General features: G+C 33.0%; 1 protein-coding gene across 1 annotated transcript in view; it reads right to left on the bottom strand.

Moving 5' to 3' along the window:
* The window catches only part of LOC127712363 (probable ATP-dependent RNA helicase DHX37), a 43,632-nt gene that overhangs the window by 17,314 nt on the left and 2,423 nt on the right, over nucleotides 1-23,895 (bottom strand). The window contains exons 2-17 of the mRNA XM_052218750.1: nucleotides 22,873-23,055; nucleotides 20,397-20,497; nucleotides 13,587-13,980; nucleotides 12,608-12,756; nucleotides 11,531-11,623; nucleotides 10,469-10,565; nucleotides 8,407-8,520; nucleotides 7,734-7,835; nucleotides 7,055-7,138; nucleotides 5,562-5,682; nucleotides 4,605-4,680; nucleotides 3,786-3,894; nucleotides 3,005-3,094; nucleotides 2,500-2,607; nucleotides 2,061-2,185; nucleotides 1,346-1,442 (exon numbers count right to left, since the gene is read on the bottom strand). Coding sequence (XP_052074710.1) covers nucleotides 1,346-1,442; nucleotides 2,061-2,185; nucleotides 2,500-2,607; nucleotides 3,005-3,094; nucleotides 3,786-3,894; nucleotides 4,605-4,680; nucleotides 5,562-5,682; nucleotides 7,055-7,138; nucleotides 7,734-7,835; nucleotides 8,407-8,520; nucleotides 10,469-10,565; nucleotides 11,531-11,623; nucleotides 12,608-12,756; nucleotides 13,587-13,980; nucleotides 20,397-20,497; nucleotides 22,873-23,055 — 2,043 coding nt within the window. The remainder of the gene's footprint in view (nucleotides 1-1,345; nucleotides 1,443-2,060; nucleotides 2,186-2,499; nucleotides 2,608-3,004; nucleotides 3,095-3,785; nucleotides 3,895-4,604; nucleotides 4,681-5,561; nucleotides 5,683-7,054; nucleotides 7,139-7,733; nucleotides 7,836-8,406; nucleotides 8,521-10,468; nucleotides 10,566-11,530; nucleotides 11,624-12,607; nucleotides 12,757-13,586; nucleotides 13,981-20,396; nucleotides 20,498-22,872; nucleotides 23,056-23,895) is intronic.

Below are 23,895 nucleotides of genomic sequence, written 5' to 3'. Positions count from 1 at the left end.
CTTGTACAAATTACAATTTTTACAAAATTTGACTAAAATTCACTTATAACTTGTACAATAATTTATCGTGTGGATTTTGTGATAAAAAAGTATTGATACACACTATCGAAACTTTTCAATACAATTTTTCAAGTCATATTGATTCATGTATATTGCCTTGAGGTTATAAATTGAACTCCTGTTCACTGGTCTTTATATCTTTATTCTTATAAAGCCAATGCATTACAACGGTACAGAGATAAACTGGTCTTTCAAATGGTCATTTACAAAATTAAAAGTTAAATGTTCACTAAAATGGCTAGTATTGTTGATCAACAGGATAAACTCTATCAAGAAGTTCAGCAATTGTGTCTGAAGGTTTGCGCTTTGTGGATCAACTAGTACAACTATTAAAGTTGTATCAGAGGAAGTCGAAAACGGGCATTGTCTGGCCAACAAATTCAAGCGGATGTCCTAACAAGAAATACAAAACATAAACTGAGCAAGTTATCTGTTGGAGACAATGTCCCAATTCCACAGTATGACTGAGCACCGAACGATCCGAGGAATATACAAGGTGTTGTTGTGGAAGTAGAAAATGTTGGCTATTGTGTACGGACAATAGCTGGTAATATATCAGGAGTCTTAAGCAGATACCAACTAGAATCAATTAATGACTCTTTTTTTGTCTGTTACACAATTTCTTGATTTACAACTTTCCCCGAGGGAAGCTGTCAAAAAAATTTCAAAAACTGGTGGACAGGGTTATCTCTCTTGCAAATTAAGGCGATTGTAACAATTCGAATTGTAAATGCAAAAAGCAGAATGTATTGTGTAATTCGAGGTGTCATGGTTCGCACTTCTGCTCCAACAAATAAGAGCATTGTATATTAAGTATAGTATTGTAAATGGAGTTATCAGTGGGTTTCATATTGATTCATAATTAAAATTAAAATTATTTTTTATCATTTGATTTGAAACTTATTCTATGTAAAATATTGTACAAGTTATAAGTGAAATAAAGCCTTATTTTGTACAAATTATAATGTGTACAGGCACTTTTTGTACAAATTACAATTTGTACAAAGTCAAAATACAAATTATAATTTGTACAATTTTTTTGTACAAAATGATAACTTGTACACAACATATACATCCCTGGCTTTCAAATGTTTGGATTTGATCTTTCCTGATAAAGGTAATTCCAGAAAAATGCTCCAGACTCAAGAAATTGGCAAAGTGTTATTTTCATTTGGTAACTCTTTACCTGTACAAAAAATAATTCATAAAAAACTTTCATTTAAAAGCATAATAAAATCAATCTGTATATTTCTGATGATTAATTGTACTAGACCAGTAAACTGACCTTCATTTGAAGAACAAGGTCATCAACAGGTCGTCGAATGATCTCAGCCAATGAAAACTTTTCAAAATCATCATTATACACAGCAGATGAATATAATCTACAAAGGGATAAAAAGTTACAAAATTGATTTAATACTTTTAAATAAAGATCTTGTTCACTAACTGACATATAAAGTACCCATCTTGTTTCATAAATTTCTGTAACACTGATTGATAAAATTGAGAATGGAAATGGGGAATATGTCAAAGAGACAACAACCCGACACATTAGAAGATAATTTCTATATAAAAATCCATGATGGTTATGAACTTCCTTTATGGAATGTCTCCAATGAATTATTTATTAGACAAACAACAGTTTGCAATACAATAATATGATAATGATTTTATCATAAATATCTTACAAATACTGCAAACTGGAAGACACAAGTACATTGTGAAGCATATGAATCTATTAAAAGTCTATAAACCCACGAGCAAAATTAAAACCAAAATTTCCTTGACTTTACAAGAACCTCTTTTTTTCATGGCCTTACTCCATAATTTCCCAATAGTACCCAACATACAAAACAATGGCTTTTATTACAATTGCAATTCCCTCTGTGTACTCTGTCTACCTCCACCAATAAAAACAGACTGCCAAAAATAGTCAATAGTGCTGAAAATGGAGTTAAACACCAATCAATCAATCTATCACAATGCAATTGATAACATACCTGTAGCAGTGACCTGGTCCCGTACGACCTGCTCGTCCTGCTCTCTGATTGCCTGAAGCTTTAGAAGTCCAGGTAATTTTAAAGGTAGATACACCTGTCACTTTGTCATAAAACTTGGTCTTGACCTGTGTAAATATTAAAAAAAAATTGAAACAATTGAGGAAAAAATAAAACTGCATATGACTTTGTACAATGCTTTAAACTTCAGAAATAATATTTACAATACCAGTTTAGATTTTTTACTTACTTTTTTACTTTAAACTGCTAACAGGAAATCCAGGGAAGAGGATAATAAATATATTATAACAGATTTTTTTTTTAATTTGAATTCCACATTATGATGTCACATGTCAACAGGAGGACTTTATAAACCTATTATACTAGTTTTTTTACAAATTTGAATTTCTAATAAATATTGATCCCTCCAAAAAAATACTACCTTTCCTGTGTCCACGACATATTTTATATCAGGTATTGTAAGTGAAGTTTCAGCTACATTGGTTGCCACGACACAAAGTCTGCAACCTTCTGGAGGAGGATCAAATACCTAGAAAAAAATAATAAAGTATTTATGATATTCAAAATTGACCATTAAACTAAATCTGAGTTTTTCTAGATTTAATACAACATCTGGGACATTTTACCATCATTTAGTATATTTATTATATAACAAAACATTAAAAATGTCCATATTTCCCTAAACAGTGTCAATTTTCACTTTTTAAACTCATCACATGTAATTTGCTATAACAAATGGGTAACTAGGTAGTGATATACCATTCTTTCAAGTTCAATAGAAAATCTTACAAATCACGATTCAATATGTTGTCTCATCAGAATGATAATCTAATGAAATCTATGTACTACTGGTGGAGTTGCAGCCTGACCTTTTATAAACCTCTTAATCACACATTTTAATTTTACAAACTTCTATTTTTATTTACCTTGCTCTGTTTTTCTTTTGACAGCAATGAATATAACGGTAAAACATATAGAGGTTCTGTTGTGCCACCTGTCTGTAAATCTTCACTGAGCTGAACAAATAATTAAAAAAGTTATCATAAAGAAGTTCTAATGTATAACCTCTCATAGCTGCAAAATAGATATCCACAAATATTAAACCCCAATGAATAAACAAATCCTCAATATATAAGTTCGGAAAATCCAGCTTCATCTTTAAATCTTACATCAAGTGGTTAAAATAATGGGTTGACAACTGAAACAAACTATTTCTTACATATAAAACACATATATATAACAGTCATTATAATACAGAACTATGATGAATAGTTGTCTCACTTGCAATCATATCACATCTACTTATCTTTATATAGAGAAACACCACAGTTGTTAATTTCTGTGAAGCTAATATAAAAAAAAAATCACAATTTTTTTTTTACAAAAGATCATCTTTTATAAGGATTATTTTGGAGGAAATGGAAGATATACAGATATTGGCATTCTGAACATTTTAACCCAGTCCAAGTATTCTGTACCTATTATGGTTTTCAAGATATTAGACAATTACTTGCATTTTACCCTTTTGTTTATTTTTTGCCATGTTGGTTAAAGCCTAAAGGACAGAAATGAATAAACAAACTATAACCCTAAGAATTGATCGTCAACTGTTTTTCAATTGTTTCTGTGGTTTGGGAGAAAAGGAAGACAATTTGTTCTGCAAAGAGGTGGCATATATTTCTTATATTGCTCAGTATATTACTGTACCTGCAGATGCACATCTTCATCATCACCCTCCATAAAATTATCTTCTATTTCTTGATCAGAATCATCAGCCTCTCTCTCTGCTTCTTCATCTACTGGCTCAATGGAATAGCTATAAATAACATTAATTATTATATACTTAGTAGTAAATACAAGTAAATTGTACATGTAAACTAATACAATCAATAGCAATTATGCTGTATCAGCCAACCGTGATGATATCGATATCAGTCACGGTTGTAAAAGGCTCTATCAAACCCCTAATCTGTATGTCGTCACCTAATCGATATCAGTCATGGTTATAGGGGCTTTATCAAACCCCTTATAAATGTTTTACGTCATTTCTCATGAATAAGCATCTAAATTAGTTGTACTTGAGGTACATGTATATAATAAAGTGTACATATATAATCCCTCGAGCTGATCTATGGCATTATATTGGTGACTCAGGTTAATACAGGTGTGATATTGAAAGAGCCATATAATATTCTTTATTTACTATTTATAAAATACAGCTAAATATTATCCTTACAAAATCATTTATAGTGTGCGATGCAGAGAATCTGTCTAGTGTGTAAATTTTAGGTTTGCATGAAGATATTTAATGTCTCAATGTAATAACTATATATTAATAAAAAAATATAGAATACATTGATGCATTGCCCTTATATAATTCTCTTTATGTTTTGATATTAGAACATTTGTAAAGAGTGCATATTTCAAATCTGTAGGAAGACATCTCTTTACAAGATTTAAGTTAAATTATACATTACATGTAAGAAGTCCTACAAATAAGGATATTACAGCTACTACCATACTTACTTATCTAAATTTATCTTTGGAAGAATTTCTGTCTTGTTTTCTTTCTTTTTTCTCCTACTCTTCTTAGACTTTGGTTCTAAAACAGTATAAATTATTCAAGATACATCCATTACATACTGTATGTAGTATATTTTGTATTTTTATGCTTTAGCTAGATATAAAGATGCAAGTACAATGAATATACCTGACATAGAAAGATGCCTGTGAAATCCATGTTGAGTTTTCTATGTGCATATGATCAAAAGTTAAGAGTCAATACCATAACAAGATTGAAATATGGAAAAATTACAGACTGTTGGTATCAGTCACATTTCAACATATTACATGTATATAAAAATAAGAAGACGTGGTATGATTGCCAATGAGACAACTCTCCACCAGAGACCAGATGACTTAGAAGTTAATAATTATTGGTCACCGTATGACTTTCAACTGATCAAACCCATACAGCATAGTAGGCTAAAAAAAGGTCCCAAAATAAATTGTAACACATTTTAAACAAGAAAACTAACAGCCTGATTTATGTTTTTCGTGTGTACAGTAAATAGAATTACTACGTGAATTAGGTGTTACTTTGTATTTTCAGGATATGGTATAGAGACAGCAAACATTTTTGTCCTTGCATGCTGGAAATTATTTCACTTAAAGCCTAACCCTGCAATATCTCATACTAAAATGTAGACCTCTAGGTCTGATAATCTCCCTTGTCATTTTTTGTATCTTTGCTTCCTATTGTGACAAATTTTTTTTCCTTATCTATGGTTTGCAAAAATGATGTCTCTCTTGGTCATTTCTTTTAGAACAGTGTAATATCAAAAAAATATATGACTTTATACCATTGCTATGACATAATTTCCTGATAAATTTTTATTGTGATGAAATTGAAAGTATCAAGAGGATGATTGGTAAGTATGTAATTCTGTTATCTATACCAGCCATGTAAATAAAATAACTTACCAACTTTGCCTTCAAAAGGGAAGGTTTGACGTAATTTCTTACATAATGTGTGTACTTCCTGTTGCCCTGTGACAAACACCAATATCCCTCCTTCAGGTAAAGTCCTGTGGATTTTACACACCTATAAATAAAACTAAGATTGACAAACTTGAGGCTCCAAGGAGCTTGTATTACAGACACTACTATTCATAACGTGGACTTAATCTATTACCAGTACTATGAAATTGTGTTCTTAAGAGACAGGGTTCAAAATTGGAACAATACTGAAACTAGACTTTTTTATAATCATTTAAAATTGGTCACATTTTTTAGAGATTAAAATATTTTAGCTAACTATCAAATATTTTTTACTAAATTTCATCAAGGTATAAAACTCAAATGCAAAAATTTATTTCTTTTGATAAATATCATCTTAAATTTTTATTGTTATAACATTTATGGAAAATTAAGAAGCTATTGCACTAACACAGGAATTTTCAAAAATTTTTAATCATTTGCAAGAAGACAAATCTCCCTACATGGACACTTCATTCTAAATACGAGCAGATTTTGCCCTGCAGCTTTTGTAGAGAAACAGCATATACCAATATCTAAAGTCTTTGTATTGATAAGGCTTGAAATCAATTAATATTGATTTTGTTATAAGTAAATTAAAAGCAAACTAAATATTATTGTTATATACATATCCTCATTCATGGCTCTACAATCTGTCGATACCTGTATCTTGGCATTGCACAAGTTCATGTTTTTCTCTGACTGTTTATGACGTCTTTACACTAAATCCATTGGATGTTAGATGTGTACTGATTGATAATTTAGTCTTAGATGCATGATTTTTTTATTTAGTTGTTATTGGCTTTGAACTAGCTGTCAGTAACTGTGAGTAATCTCAGATCTGTATATAGTGTCTTTTTGTTGTTGGGATGTACAAGTACCCGACCACGTCCACTCTGTGTATTTGTTAAATGTATTTCTATTTGTATCCATCTGATGAGTTAAGCGTTTTTCAACTGATTTTTATAGTTTGTTCTTATGTTGTACTGTTACAGGTTAGGGGGAAGGTTGGACGCCCGCTAACATGTTTAACCCTGCCACATTCTGTATGTGACTGTCCCAAGTCAGGAGCCTGTAATTCAGTGGTTGTCATTGGTTGCTGTGTTACATATTTGTTTTTCGTTCATTATTTTGTACATAAATTAGGCCGTTAGTTTTCTCATTTGAATTGTTTTACATTTGTCATTTCAGGGCCTTTTATAGCTGACTATGCGGTATGGGCTTTGCTCATTGTTGAAGTCCTTACAGTGACCTATAGTTGTTAATTTCTGTGTCATTTGGTCTCTTGTGAAGAGTTGTCTCATTGGCAATCACACATCATCTTCTTTTTTTATATTTCTTGCCTACTGGATTTTTGGGTAATGAATTATATATATATATGTATATAATAATATATATTCTGATTACCTCCAGAAATCTAATTTCCAACAATAATTTACCTTTTTGAAGGCTTCTCCAAGATAATCCTCAAGTGGTGTTCTCTTGTTAAAATGTATTGTAACAGGGAACTGCCTAGAATCTACCTGTCACAACAAAAATTTAAATATCAACAATATGTGTAACTACTGTAAACTCAATAATGTTTGCAATGTTTTATTATTACGAAAATTTCAACGGCATAGATTTCGTAAATAATAAAAACTTGTAGTTTAAATTCTAAAAGCATTATTTATATGCAACATTTCCTGAAATCAAAATAATTGTTCTTTCATTTGTCCATTTCTAAACATGTTAAACAATCACAATTGTAAATGCACACATAACTTTTGAATACATACAGCCATTAGGAAAAATATGGGGAAAATATAATTAGTCAACCCTGATCATGGAAATAACCATAAATGGTGCTTTTATTGTTCTTCATGGTACAAATACTTTAAGTGCTATTTTACTTCCAGTAACAAGAATAAATTTATTAATTAATCAATAACTTTTGTAATATAATTATATCATCTCTAAAATTGTGAAAACTGAATTTGCAACAAATCTGGGACATACACTTCTAAATGCAGGTTTTTACTGAAGCAAGACGTAACTTGAATTGTTAACCTCAAAACCTGACATGAGTAAAAATTGAAATCTTAGATTCTACTGTCTCCATAACTTAAAAATACTAACCTTCACAACAGGTGGTTCTATTTTAAATAGTCTTCTGTTTTCTGTAAAATCTTCAACTCGCAAGGTCGCAGACATGATGATTAACTTCAGTTTCTTTCCTTGCTGAAATCAGATATATCATTAAAGTAAATCAGTAAACAATTAATTACAATGTAAAAAGATATCACCTATCAGAGTAAATCTATGGTTTGCACACGTTTTTCTTGTATCATCGCTTCATCTATTTGCAGAAATTTTACAAGTATGGTTTTGGTACCATATTTGTTTTATTCACTTCCATTGGTTCATCAATGTTGCAAACATACAAATTGCTTTGTTAACACCTGTATAACAAAACAATATAATCAACAAAACAACAAAACCATTAAGAACTCTCTCGTCTTTATTGTTCAATTTGATTGTTGACTAATATCTGTATTCATTCTATGGTTGTCTTTAACTTGTTTAGTTTCAGGAACATTTTTTTTGTCAATTTGATTTTAAGTATACCTAAATTGATTTCGATGCTTACTAGTGATGGATATATTCAAGTTTTTACTCTTGACTAAAGTATGTTTCTTCACTTCAGGATTACAAAATCAAATATGCTGATACTCATCAATTTTCAAGCAATTTTATAATATTCTCCCTAAAATCGGACTAATCTCTATGATGATAAACCAATCAATCCTACCTTATTTCTAAGTGGTACAATCCTAGACAACAGACCAATCAGAATGTCTGTATAGACACTCCTTTCATGGGCCTCATCAATAATCACAACACTGTATTTTGTCAATAGAAAGTCCTAAAACATAAAAAATAATTATTGTTTTATATATTTTTTATATAAACTTTTCTCCATATCAATTTAAAAAGAATTTTTATTACAAGAACACTACTGTACGGAAAATTATCAGTTCCATACTAGAGGAGCAGGATCTGCTTACCCTTCCAGGGCACCTAAGATCACCCCCAGTTTTTAGTAGGGGTTCACATGGTGCAGTCCTTAGTTTTCTATATAGTGTTTTGTGAATTTTTCTTTTGGTTTTTTGTCATGGCGGTGTCAGTTATGAGTTTGTATCTTTGGCCTCTTTTTTATAATATATTGAGCAAGGATTGTTCATGAACAATAAGGCTAAACCCTGTTTTCAATGGAATTTCAAATTCTTTAGTTTTCTGTTATGTTTGTTCATGGTTTATCTTTTAACTTCTTTTGACATGACATGGATATTTTCCCATAAGTTTTATATTGCCACTCTTTATTGTCAAATTTTTCTTAGCATAAACAAATGTTTCAGGAACTGTTAACCAAACTATAATAATCTATGTTCAATATATCATTAGTCGTTATTTTGAAAATAGCCAAAAGCACCATACATTATTAACTTCGTTAAAACATATTTCTTCATGAAAATGGATAAAGAACAATTAGATGTAAAGTTCAATTAAGTTTTACAGAATAGACAATCTTTGTTTTCAAAAATTATTATAAAATTAAAGAACCTTAGTGAGCGCGCTCACTTACCCACGTCCCCACATTGTCATTGGAGAAATAAAATATGTGTAAGAAAAAAAAATTGTATAAGAAAAAAAAATTGAATCATAATTTCCTGTCAATATGCACATGTACATAGTATGTCCTTATTATCTACAAAGTTTCATGAAATTATGTTGTGTGGTTTCAGAGGAGTTGCGATGACAAACTGTTGCAGAAGTACATTGAAGCAAATAAGTTCAAAGGGGCGTAACTCCTAGAAAAAAAATTGAACCTTTATTTCCTGTCGATATGCACATCTACATAGTATGTCCTTATTATCTAAAAAGGTTTCATGAAATTCTGTTGTGTGGTATCAGAGGAGTTGCGATGACAAACTGTTGCAGTAGTACATTGAAGCAAATAAGTTCAAAGGGGCGTAACTCCTAGAAAAAAAATTGAACCGTAATTTCCTGTCGCTATGCACATCTACATAGTATGTCCTTATTATCTAAAAAGGTTTCATGAAATTATGTTGTGTGGTATCAGAGGAGTTACGATGACAAACTGTTGCAGTAGTACATTGAAGCAAATAAGTTCAAAGGGGCGTAACTCCTAGAAAAAAAATTGAACCGTAATTTCCTGTCGATATGCACATCTACATAGTATGTCCTTATTATCTAAAAAGGTTTCATGAAATTATGTTGTGTGGTATCAGAGGAGTTGCGATGACAAACTGTTGCAGTAGTACATTGAAGCAAATAAGTTCAAAGGGGCGTAACTCCTAGAAAAAAAATTGAACCGTAATTTCCTGTCGCTATGCACATCTACATAGTATGTCCTTATTATCTAAAAAGGTTTCATGAAATTCTGTTGTGTGGTATCAGAGGAGTTGCGATGACAAACTGTTGCAGTAGTACATTGAAGCAAATAAGTTCAAAGGGGTGTAACTCCTAGAAAAAAAATTGAATCGCAATTTCCTGTCGATATGCACAACTACATAGTATGTCCTTATTATCTAAACAGGTTTCGTGAAATTCTGTTGTGTGGTTTGAGAGGAGTTGCGATGACAAGAAACAGGACTGACGGACTGACGGACTGACGGACAGACGGACGGACGGACGGGTCAAAAACATTATACCCTCCACAACTCGTTGCGTGGGGTATAATTATTATAAATATTGTAATGTTTTGTTTCTTTTTAATATTCATTCAGTTGATAAAATTAGCATCTTGAAATAAGGTCTGACAGTTTGTCAAGTGTGTTCAGTGTACAGACCTTTTGGACTTCTTTCAGAAGAACACCATCAGTCATAAACTTGATTTTTGTGTCTGGTGTCACATTGCCTTCGTATCTAATTTGGTATGATACTTCTCTGTAAAATAGTGTCATAAATGTTATTAGTGATGTTCATCAATGAGACATTAAAGACCACAATAAACCTGGTTGTTTGGAAAGACCTTTTTGTTGGTGTCTCCTGCTGACGGTAAGAATACTGCATAAATATTTTTAGATTTCAACATTGCTTGAATATATGCAAATTTTTAAACCAGAAAATAATGTAGGAAGATTTCTATCAAGTAACAAACATTTAAGGTTGTTATAGAAGCCAAACAAACTTTATTTGAACTTTGGTGGATAGTTGTCTCATTGGCAACAATACCACATCTCCTTATTTTTATATTTATAATACATAAAATGGATACAAGGAATAACTAATAAAACAGTACAACAGACAACGGACAACACTAACCAAAAACTCTCCAGAATACAGGAGATATACATCTTCAATCTGTGCAATTACTACGCCAAGATTGAATAATGTAAACTGAAAACGGTTGGATTAATGACTGACACACACTATGCACGCTCTATAGCATGCAGTGACAAAAATGGCAAAGTTCCATAGATTGGAAAACCGAGAAAAATTCATTCAAATCAGTCCAAAATACAATGTATATATGTTTAATTTATGTGGTTCCACAGATGAGAACCTGAGAAAAAATCCTTCTAATCAGTCCAAAATACAATGTATATATGTTTAATCTGTGTTATTAGTATGCAAAGTTTGGATAATTTTGAAGGAAAACAATTGAAGTAACGAATAACACAAACTATGTGTACCTCTTTGTGATTCAGGCTGATGAAACAGAGTAGTTAACAGAGTCAAGCGATTACTAGACCTGCTCTCACCTAATGTATTCATTCTATTATGTAGTGATAAAATCTGTATTTCTTCCATTAATATAGTACCCATTTCAGATATGTATCTCTCTTGAAACTTATTCATAGACTTTTGTTACAGAAATTAGACTTTCTACTAACATGTGACTTACATACCTCTCAGATAGATTTAACTCTTTTGCCACTCTGTTAGACATACTAATGGCTGCCACTCTTCTGGGTTCTGTCACAGCTATAATACCATTAGTGCTGTAACAAAACAAAAATTCAGAAATCTGAAGCACAAACATATGTTGTTGCATTGATATATAAACAAAAAGTGATGAAAGGTAAACACCAATGAGACAGGGACCCAACAATACATTCAATAAAAAAACATATTTTTTGTTGATCATCAACTTCCTTGACCACTCTCTCACAGTGGCACCAACTCACTTTTATTTAGATGTCAAAGTAGTTATTGATGAAAAATTTTAACGAATAAGAGAAGAAACTATACATTCATTATTTTATGTTCATTTTTAACTCATTTAGATTTTATTCTCTGCTCATTGGTAAGGTTTGGTTTTAATTTCAAAGTCTGAAGTCATTGTTATTATATTATCAATGATGTAAATGCTATAAAATTCTATTACACGTCAGTGCCTGTAATCATAGACTTAATAATTTCTGGTCGAAAATTAAAAATTTCAACAAAAGGACATGTTAGTGTAAATAAAAAAGAGCATACTTACCAGTAGTAGAAAATCAAAACGTAATGCACCATTTTCAAGATCTAGAACTTCACTATGACTGAACTCAACAAAAATTACTAGAAAACAGTTTATTTATTTCATTCAGTGGATGATAAACTCAGATGTAATGTAAATACTGAATTCATAGCATTTAATGAACATTTCTGGAAACATAACTGCTGACCAAATTTGAAGTCATTCTGTTCAGTAGTATTGGAGAAATGTGTAACAAAATTTATTCAAGTTCATTCAACATACTGAAAATTCAAAGTATTGGCAAATAGGATATATGCATCTAACAGAACTTGAAAATGTACACACTTAACAACTCATCACTGTCAAGCTGATTACAAAATATGCAGTCATTCTGTTAGGAAATTTCGAAGAAAAATGTGACAAAAATATTTGTTTGACATACAGAATGAAGGGTTGATGGATTGACAAGGTAATTGCAATATAGCCCTCACTCCCAGAGTGCAGGTATAACAAAAATGCTTACTGTGCATATCCAGCTTCGTACAGAAATTGTGGAACCTGAGTTGTCTTTCCTGATCCTGTCTCACCACATATTATTGTAACCATGTTTTCATTAATGGTTTCCATGACAAACTGTTCCTCTGACAAGATTGGTAATTTCAGTCTTGATTCCTGTAAAATTTTAAACTTCTAGTGAATGTTCTCAATCATTTTGGTGAAATATTCAACAATGTTTAAAGTAACAGAACTCAAATACATTTGTATTTTTCAGTTCTTTGAATTCAACGAGCAATCAATTTGATGCTTACACACAGAATTCACATTTTTCACGGTAAATTTTATGACAGAGAGACAAAACAATACAGCAAGATAGGTTTTAGTTTTTACTAGGTAGATAAGTATTGAGATTTTTTTTATATTTTCTATCTAAATTCTCCTATTGATTCCCAAAAAAAATTCAAAAAATATACTTTTTATAAATCTTCTCATTCAGGAGAAAACCATTATGAAAAATGATTTCCTTGAACTGACAAATTTTCTAAACTGTCCGACTAATTGGAAGTTAGGTTTATAAATGTAAAGATTCTACCACTGAAAGAATTGTGATACAAAATTTCTCAACTTGAGAAAGTACAATTTAAAAATTTCAAATGTGAGGCTTGCTTTGCGCTTTAAATATTCAAAATTTAACTGCCAAGAGTAGAGAATTATTGTAGAATCTGGTTGTCAAATAGTTTTAGGAGATATGTAGGCAAACTCTATCTGTCTTCTTCATTGATCTGCAAACAGATTTGTTAGTTGTTTCTATATGAAGTAATTATACATCCTGACCTTTTTTCATGACAACACAATAGCAAAATAGAATAAAAACAAGAAAACTTTACATCATATTGAATTTTGACTAATGAAGAACTGAGATAATGTGAACCATGTTTATTATAAAAGTCAACAGTTGGGGATAGTATAAATCAGCTAAGCATTAGAGAAATATATCACAATACCTGCATCCCAGGTAATCTCTGTACAGGTATATTAACAGCTGGCTTCTTGTCCATTTTCTCTTTATTACATGCACTTTCATCTTTCAATACTGGCTTTTCTGCTAATTTTGAGGCTCCAGCTTGCATTTTATTTTGTATTTTTGCATTAGTCTCTGTTTCCATATGAACAGTTTTTTTGTCATAAGTATCACATCCACTATCCTCTGTTTGACCTTGAACTTGACTTTGGTCATCAGGATCACTATCTTCATCAGTCGACATATCTGATGTATGAACAGAACTATCAGACTCATTACCATCATCTGACTCATCAATTCTAACTTCTGTTGACTTTTTTTTTCCTTTAGCAACACTGTTTATTTCACCAGCATCCTTTTTCTTTTCATTCAGCTTTCTGCATTTCAAAATAAATCCAAGAATTTCTTACATGAATAGCAATGAATATAAGTTGATATTTTTATAGACATGAGAAATGTTTCTGTACCTTGCTTTTTTCTATAGACATTAATATTTAGTATATATATAACAATAATGAAAAAGATTTATATGAAGAACTTTTACATATTCAAAATTTTGCCATAAAATATAACTTTGGTCTGATTAGTGATGACCGTAGAAAATAGAAAACCTGTATCAGAAAAAATGTTTTAATGATCATGATGATGTTCGCTACTCTGTTTCAAAATAACAAGCTTTTTAAAAGACTGTTATAAATTGGTAGTATATAAATAAAGGAACTAAATCAGCAGAAAATAATGGAAGGTCTGTGTGCTTGTTTACGAGATATAAACCACTGAAAATTTGACGGGATTGATTCTCTCTAAATTTTTCATACATTTAACATTGGCACCTTTTTTCTTTCAAAAAGTATGAAAAAACAAGCATTCTGAGAGTATTGCATGGCAATACATAGTCCCCTACCGGGTAAAAATTCATTGTACTGGAACAAAATGCTATCTTGTTCTATAACTTGTCATGGTGTAAACAAAAACAAAATATCAAGTCAATATCTTCAAGCATTACTAAAAACAGTGTGGAAAACTGATTATATGAGTGAACTTTTCAAGTCCAAGGACCATAACTCTGCACAAAATTATCAGACCAAAACAAAAATTTGAACTTGATCTGTAACTTGTCATGATAAAACTATATACCAATTATCAATCAATATCTTCAAGCATGATGAAAAAAAGTGTGGAAAACACTCTAACATTAGATGTGATTAATAGTTCTCTAAAATTAGATATGATGTAATACAATGTATATTTATTTTCAAGTTATAATCAAATATAATTAATACATGTAATAGTTCCAAATATTTTTTCTTTCATTTGTCACAAACTACTATAGATTTGTAACTTATCTATAAAATGTCAACAACTTTTATCTATACACAATGTAATGTAATGAAATATATACCTTAACAAGAAATGATTGTAACAGGATGCTGTTACGAAGTCTCCCAAACGAAGCTCCCATAATTCGTAATTCCCAGGGTCGCCTGACATTGGGCAACGTCCAGTGAAAATTGGTTTGGTCCAGTAAAGTTATATGCATTAGTGATGCCCGGGGACTAACCTTGTATATCATTCAAATCATCTTGGCATGACAAACCAGAATATATGTGGTTTAGGGGTGGGGATCTCAACCATTTACAAGATACTAGAATATTGGGGGTGGGGAGAAACCCCTGGGGACTGGCCCTATTCGTCATTCAAATGTTCATTACATGACGAACAGGAATATATATGGTTTAGGGGTGGCGATCTCAACCATTTACAAGATATAAGAACATTGGGGGTGGGGGGAACCCCTGGGGACTGACCGTATACGTCAATCAAATGTTCGAGACATGACAAATAGGAATATATATGGTTTAGGGGTGGGGATCTCAACCATTTACAAGATATTAGAACTTTCTCAAATGGCAGGGGGTCGGGATGACCCCTGGGGACTAACCCTGTCTATCATTCAAACCATCTGCGCATGACAAACCAGAATATATATGGTTTAGGGGTGGGGATCTTGACCACTTAGAAGATATTAGAACTTTCTTAAATGGCAGGGGGTGGGGGTGACCGCTGGGGACTAACCCTGTATAACATTTGATGTGAATTATCATGACAAACCAGAATATATATGGTTTAGGGGTGGGGATCTCGACCATTTACAAGATATTAGAACTTTCTCAAATGGCAGGGGGTCGGGATGACCCCTGGGGACTTACCCTGTATATCATTCAAACCATCTCAGCATGACAAACCAGAATATATATGGTTAAGGGGTGGGGATCTTGACCACTTAGAAGATATTAGAACTTTCTTAAATGGCAGGGGGTGGGGGTGACCCCATGAGACTAACCCTGTATTTCATTTGATGTGCTTTATCATGACAAACCAGAATATATATGGTTTAGGGGTGGGGATCTCGACCATTTACAAGATATTAGAACTTTCTCAAATGGCAAGGGGTGGGGGTGACCGCTGGGGACTAACCCTGTATAACATTTGATGTGCTTTATCATGACAAACCAGAATATATATGGTTTAGGGGTGGGGATCTCGACCATTTACAAGATATTAGAACTTTCTCAAATGGCAGGGGGTCGGGATGACCCCTGGGGACTTACCCTGTATATCATTCAAACCATCTCAGCATGACAAACCAGAATATATATGGTTTAGGGGTGGGGATCTTGACCACTTAGAAGATATTAGAACTTTCTTAAATGGCAGGGGATGGGGGTGACCCCTGGAGACTAACCCTGTATTTCATTTGATGTGCTTTATCATGACAAACCAGAATATATATGGTTTAGGGGTGGGGATCTCGACCATTTACAAGATATTAGAACTTTCTCAAATGGCAAGGGGTGGGGGTGACCGCTGGGGACCAACCCTGTATAACATTTGATGTGCTTTATCATGACAAACCAGAATATATATGGTTTAGGGGTGGGGATCTTGACCACTTAGAAGATATTAGAACTTTCTTAAATGGCAGGGGATGGGGGTGACCCCTGGAGACTAACCCTGTATTTCATTTGATGTGCTTTATCATGACAAACCAGAATATATATGGTTTAGGGGTGGGGATCTCGACCATTTACAAGATATTAGAACTTTCTCAAATGGCAAGGGGTGGGGGTCGCCGCTGGGGACCAACCCTGTATAACATTTGATGTGCTTTATCATGACAAACCAGAATATATATGGTTTAGGGGTGGGGATCTCGACCATTTACAAGATATTAGAACTTTCTCAAATGGCAGGGGGTCGGGATGACCCCTGGGGACTTACCCTGTATATCATTCAAACCATCTCAGCATGACAAACCAGAATATATATGGTTAAGGGGTGGGGATCTTGACCACTTAGAAGATATTAGAACTTTCTTAAATGGCAGGGGGTGGGGGTGACCCCTGGAGACTAACCCTGTATTTCATTTGATGTGCTTTATCATGACAAACCAGAATATATATGGTTTAGGGGTGGGGATCTCGACCATTTACAAGATATTAGAACTTTCTCAAATGGCAAGGGGTGGGGGTGACCGCTGGGGACTAACCCTGTATAACATTTGATGTGCTTTATCATGACAAACCAGAATATATATGGTTTAGGGGTGGGGATCTTGACCATTTACAAGATATTAGAACTTTCTCAAATGGCAGGGGGTCGGGATGACCCCTGGGGACTTACCCTGTATATCATTCAAACCATCTCAGCATGACAAACCAGAATATATATGGTTTAGGGGTGGGGATCTTGACCACTTAGAAGATATTAGAACTTTCTTAAATGGCAGGGGATGGGGGTGACCCCTGGAGACTAACCCTGTATTTCATTTGATGTGCTTTATCATGACAAACCAGAATATATATGGTTTAGGGGTGGGGATCTCGACCATTTACAAGATATTAGAACTTTCTCAAATGGCAAGGGGTGGGGGTGACCGCTGGGGACCAACCCTGTATAACATTTGATGTGCTTTATCATGACAAACCAGAATATATATGGTTTAGGGGTGGGGATCTTGACCACTTAGAAGATATTAGAACTTTCTTAAATGGCAGGGGATGGGGGTGACCCCTGGAGACTAACCCTGTATTTCATTTGATGTGCTTTATCATGACAAACCAGAATATATATGGTTTAGGGGTGGGGATCTCGACCATTTACAAGATATTAGAACTTTCTCAAATGGCAAGGGGTGGGGGTGACCGCTGGGGACTAACCCTGTATAACATTTGATGTGCTTTATCATGACAAACCAGAATATATATGGTTTAGGGGTGGGGATCTCGACCATTTACAAGATATTAGAACTTTCTCAAATGGCAGGGGGTCGGGATGACCCCTGGGGACTTACCCTGTATATCATTCAAACCATCTCAGCATGACAAACCAGAATATATATGGTTTAGGGGTGGGGATCTTGACCACTTAGAAGATATAAGAACTTTCTTAAATGGCAGGGGATGGGGGTGACCCCTGGAGACTAACCCTGTATTTCATTTGATGTGCTTTATCATGACAAACCAGAATATATATGGTTTAGGGGTGGGGATCTCGACCATTTACAAGATATTAGAACTTTCTCAAATGGCAAGGGGTGGGGGTGACCGCTGGGGACCAACCCTGTATAACATTTGATGTGTTTTATCATGACAAACCAGAATATATATGGTTTAGGGGTGGGGATCTTGACCACTTAGAAGATATTAGAACTTTCTTAAATGGCAGGGGATGGGGGTGACCCCTGGAGACTAACCCTGTATTTCATTTGATGTGCTTTATCATGACAAACCAGAATATATATGGTTTAGGGGTGGGGATCTGGACCATTTACAAGATATTAGAACTTTCTCAAATGGCAAGGGGTGGGGGTGACCGCTGGGAACCAACCCTGTATAACATTTGATGTGCTTTATCATGACAAACCAGAATATATATGGTTTAGGGGTGGGGATCTCGACCATTTACAAGATATTAGAACTTTCTCAAATGGCAGGGGGTCGGGATGACCCCTGAGGACTTACCCTGTATATCATTCAAACCATCTTCGCATGACAAACCAGAATATATATGGTTTAGGGGTGGGGATCTTGACCACTTAGAAGATATTAGAACTTTCTTAAATGGCAGGGGGTGGGGGTGACCCCTGGGGACTTACCCTGTATAACATTTGATGTGCTTTATCATGACAAACCAGAATATATATGGTTTAGGGGTGGGGATCTCGACCATTTACAAGATATTAGAACTTTCTCAAATGGCAGGGGGTCGGGATGACCCCTGGGGACTAACCCTGTATATCATTCAAACCATCTTAGCATGACAAACCAGAATATATATGGTTTAGGGGTGGGGATCTTGACCACTTACAAGGTATTAGAACTTTCTTAAATGGCAGGGGGTGGGGGTGACCCCTGGGGACTAACCCTGTATTTCATTTAATGGGCTTTATCATTTAGAACATTTTCAATTAAAAAGTTTGTGTCTATCACGAACAGTTTTCAATTTATAATCATTTGAAAATTTAAAAAAATAAAATCCCATAGGGTTCTATAGTAAAACCCTCTTTTCTTTTTGCCCCTCGAAGTACCCCTTTATAAACCCCATTTCAAAAACAAAACCCTGATTGCACCACTAGACATGTTAGTCTAACATATTGTGAAACCCTAGGTTAATCCGACAAGCGGTTTTGGAGAACGGGTGCGGACAAGTTCAAATTTAAAAGCGGCGGAAGAAGAAGAAGAAGAAGAAGAATAATAATAATAATAATAAGAACTGAGCAAAAACAATAAGTCTTCCCAAACTTCGTTTGGGAGACTTAATAAAAATAGATTATTATCTAATTAAAAGATTTCACTTCATAATTTTTTTTTTATTATATAGCATTCAGAAAATTAGTTTATACAAAATAAAAAACACTTCAAACAATTAACCAAAGAATGTCTTTAAAAAAATGAATTATCTCTCTTTGTACAGAAATATGGTTTAACAAACAAAATGTAGTTCTCTAACATTAGATATGGACCATGATAACTCTGGACTAAATCATCAGACCGGAACAAAATTTGAACTTGATCTAAACTTTTCATGATAAAACTATATACCAAATATCAAATCAATATCTTCAAGAACGAAGAAAAAAAGTGTGGAAAGCTGATTTGCCGGACTGACGGATGGACAGACGGACGGACGGACAGACGGACGGAGTGCAAACCTAAAGTCCCCTTCGACTTCGTCGGTAGGGGACTAATAACAAGAATTTTATAAGATTTTCAGATATGACTTTTTAAACTATATATGTCATAAAATTATGAAAAGAAAAGAATGGGGTTAGCGGGCAAAATTTTTAATGGCACTACATGAATAAAACTAGAGGATTCCGAATATCTGGCAAAAATTCAAAAACAAGAGTAGCGAACATCCTTAACCATTCAACAAATCACATTTGTTCTTAATCTCCTTCCTGTGAATGTAAAAACTTATTTCAATTTCTTAAAAATATTGTGATAAAAAGTAGTTTTTGCCAAGACAAAATAGACAGAAGATAGTACATTAAGATATTTGAAGTAATTTGGAGAAAGATGAAATCTTATGACCATATAACATGTATAATTGATTTTCAAACTTCTATATAGATGAGCAGTCTGTTTGTTCATATATTACTTCAAAGGGACTTCTTAACATATGAAAAAGATAAACTTTAGCTTTAATAATTCTAAAGATCAAAGTCAATAATTTTCTATTTATGTGCATTGGTACAGTAAATTTACAAATTTAGAACCAGTTAACTTACCTTTTGAACTTTCCTGTCTGCATCTCTGCTACACTGGCAAACTGTTTAAGTTCTTCATTACTGGCCTGCACTTTAGATAGAGAGTCTAACAATTCAGCTCTCTGTGGAGAAATGCATGTTAGGATTTTATCGTTAATAAAGCAAAGTTAACGATTAAATTTAATCAACAATTTTCCCAATATGAATAATTTGAAGGGAAAAATCATCATCAGCTGTAGGCAATAATTCAAACTAAAGAAATTTTAAGAAAGTTTACAAATGACTAATGGCAACAGACCTAATATATGGAATAGATTACACTACGCTAGCTAAACACTAATTAATATTTTAAAAAGATCATATGGTTAAATGATATTTTACTTTGTGACATTCATTTTTGGAGAAGAAATACAATGTGTTATCTCTGAACTATAACTTTGCTTTAATCAATGAAATTGGTTTTTTTATAATTCATTGAATGTCATATATGTGCCTGTCCCAAGTCAGGAACCTAATCACTCAATTCAGTGGTTGTTCATTGTTACCTTATTGCTTTTTTTTTCATTTATAAAATCTAGAATTGATTTAAGATCTTGTTTTTGAGAGTCTATTAAATAATTCAGACTGTGACATGTAGACATGTATCCACTTGTACACAGTGTATGCCAACTTTGTGTTTTTTGTCATTGGGTTGCTGCTTATTGAGATATACCCAACATCTCCATTTCACATTTTTCAGTTACTACATGTATTTATTAGGTCTATCCACTTTTCTGTGGAAAGACCTATTGTATTTGTTCTGATTATTATTATTATAACTTTTTTTTTTTCTTCTTCCGCCAAACCTTTTCTTGCGGTACAATGTATAAAGTTGTTTCGCAAGATGTCGCTTAGATATTTTGGATATTATATCGAACAGTTATTGTGCTTTTAAAACTCATCTTGTTAAGCCGAAACTTTTTTATTGTAAGAGTTATCTCCCCAAACACTGTTTTTCTTGTGAATGTACTCCTCTGTAACCAAAAAAGATAACGACAAAATTCTTTTTCATATTTGATCGTTACATCTTCAGGAATTTTTGGCTGATTTTGATCGAAACGAGTCGGTGAAATCTTATAGGAGTTATCTACCTTTACCAAATAAATTTGTCGTTATGATTTTGTAACTCATAAACTGTAAGCCGTATAAACCTAGAGTCTTTTTATTTGAGGTCCTTGGGTCCTAACTTAGAAAATGAGGTCAAGGTCAAAGGTCAAGGTCATGTTCTCAATTTTGACTTTTGCTTGTTGGTGCATTTTCTCTGACACTTTTAAAGTAAAAAGAACTAGTGCAAAATATTGGCTTCATAGTGATGAAGATATGATAAATTTGGTCGGAAATAATTCAATGTCATCTTACAGGAGTTATAGCCCCTGAAATGTTTTATTTTAAGGTCAATGATTATGACTAAAGATTGGTACATGATAAATCCATAAGGTCTTTTGCAAAATGTTGGATGGCATATGACCTTCAAAAATGTCAACCGGAAGTGACCTTGAGTGAACTGGAAGTAGTCATTTTTGTACTTATTTCATGGAAAAGTACCTCGAAACCATATATTTTTTGAATGAGCATACATAAACCTATCATTTGAGACCGGTAGTGACATTCTATAACTGGAAGAAGCAAATTATCTCCTTTATAGGCATAAGTATAAACAAACTATATATATTTGGAATCAGTGTTAATACAGCTATCATATGAGACCGGACGTGACATTTTCTTAACCGGAAGTTGGCAATTATCTGCCTTATTTCAGGCAAAAGTATATAGAAACCAAATATTTATTGAATCAGTATAAAGAAACCTATGATTGGAAGCCAAAAGTAACTTTGAGTAAACCAGGAGTAGCTTCTTATCAATTATTAAGAAAATTGATGTGGAAAGAACTTTAATTGTTCTCTGAACAATTGGTTTTTAAATAATCTAGTATTTACATTGTGTCATAGATCAAATTTATTCATTCAGTGTATGTTTACTTGTTTTTGTTTATATATCTTTTTGATCGAGTTAAGCCATTTCAATTAATATTTTATAGTGTGTCTTATTTTGTCATGTATGTTGTAATGTTACACTATTGTTTCAGGTTAGGGTGAAGGTTGGCGCCTGTTTAAACATTTAAACCCGCTGCGTTTGTATGCACCTGTCCTAAGTCAGAAGCCTGTTGTTCAGTGGTTGTCGTTTGTTGATGTGGTTCATAAGTGTTTCTCGTTTTTTACATAGATTAGACTGTTGGTTTTCCTGTTTGAATTGTTTTACACTAGTCATTTTGGGGCCCATTATAGCTTGATGTACAGTGTGAGCCAAGGCTCCGTGTTGAAGGCCATACTTTAACCTATAACTGTTTACTTTTTACACATTGTGACTTGGATGGAGAGTTATCTCATTGGCACTCATATCTTCTTATTTATATGATACATTGTAGGTTAATAAAATATCTTATCTGTATGTGACTTACATGAGCTTTCTTCTTCTTTCTCTCCAGTACCTGTTGCAATCTTTTTCTTTCTTTTTTTGACAGCTGTTTAACTTTCTTAGTTGTCTGGATGACAGTTTTTGATTTACGTTTCTCTGAAGGAAGAACCAATATATTGCTTTCATCCTCTTTGTTTGATGTTTCTATTTCTGGATCAAGTTTTATCTAAAATAAAACCAACAATGGCCAATTTTTAAGGTAGAGATAAAAATAAAATGACTACAACTTCCAAATTTATGCTTATTTAGAGTTTTTGAATAACTTCATTCAAGTTCTGTATTTTCCATATTTGAATTCAAGTTCTATATTTTCCATATTTGAATTCAAGTTCTATATTTTCCTGAATTTACATTTGAGTTAAAGTTAAACATTTTGACAGAATTGTGAAAGAAATGCTTTAAGTTATGTAAAGCAGGTTACTAACCATGCTAACTGTTTCATGTGTTTCAGCATGTTCAGTGTTTGTAAATTATCTGTTGACAAATTACGAAATTATTAGGAAACTAATGTTCCAAGTGAAGTCTCTCAAGTTGAAGTGCGATGATATGGCTAATTTTTAGGTCCCTTTCAGTCATATGGCCCTTCATGTGTATTGCTCTTTTATATCTGTGGCTTTCAAATATTTGGATTTGAGCGTTCCTGATGAAGATAAAACCAGAAAATTCGTAAAGGTTCCGCGGAACCCAGTGTCTCGCCTACTTTTTCTGTTAATCGCAGGCTAAACAAAAATGAGGAAGTAAATCAATGAAAATATTCCTCTTGATACTATCTTTTGATTGTAAGAAGCTTCTGTCCAAGTTTGGTAAAAATCCAGGATAGTTTATGAATCTAATAAATGTTTAAAAACTTTAACTGCAGACTGAATGTAATGTTAACTGGAAGAAAACAAAATTTCCTTCTAGATACTATCATTTGATCATAAACAAGCTTCTGTCCAAGTTTGGTACAAACCCAGGATAGTTTAAGAAAGTTATTAAATTTTTAAAAACTTTAACCACAGAGTGA

Source organism: Mytilus californianus, unplaced genomic scaffold, assembly GCF_021869535.1.
Source record: "Mytilus californianus isolate M0D057914Y unplaced genomic scaffold, xbMytCali1.0.p SCAF_8, whole genome shotgun sequence".
NCBI classification, from domain to species: domain Eukaryota; kingdom Metazoa; phylum Mollusca; class Bivalvia; order Mytilida; family Mytilidae; genus Mytilus; species Mytilus californianus.
Note: the sequence above shows the minus strand (reverse complement) of the source record. Positions and strands in the feature narration are given on the sequence as shown.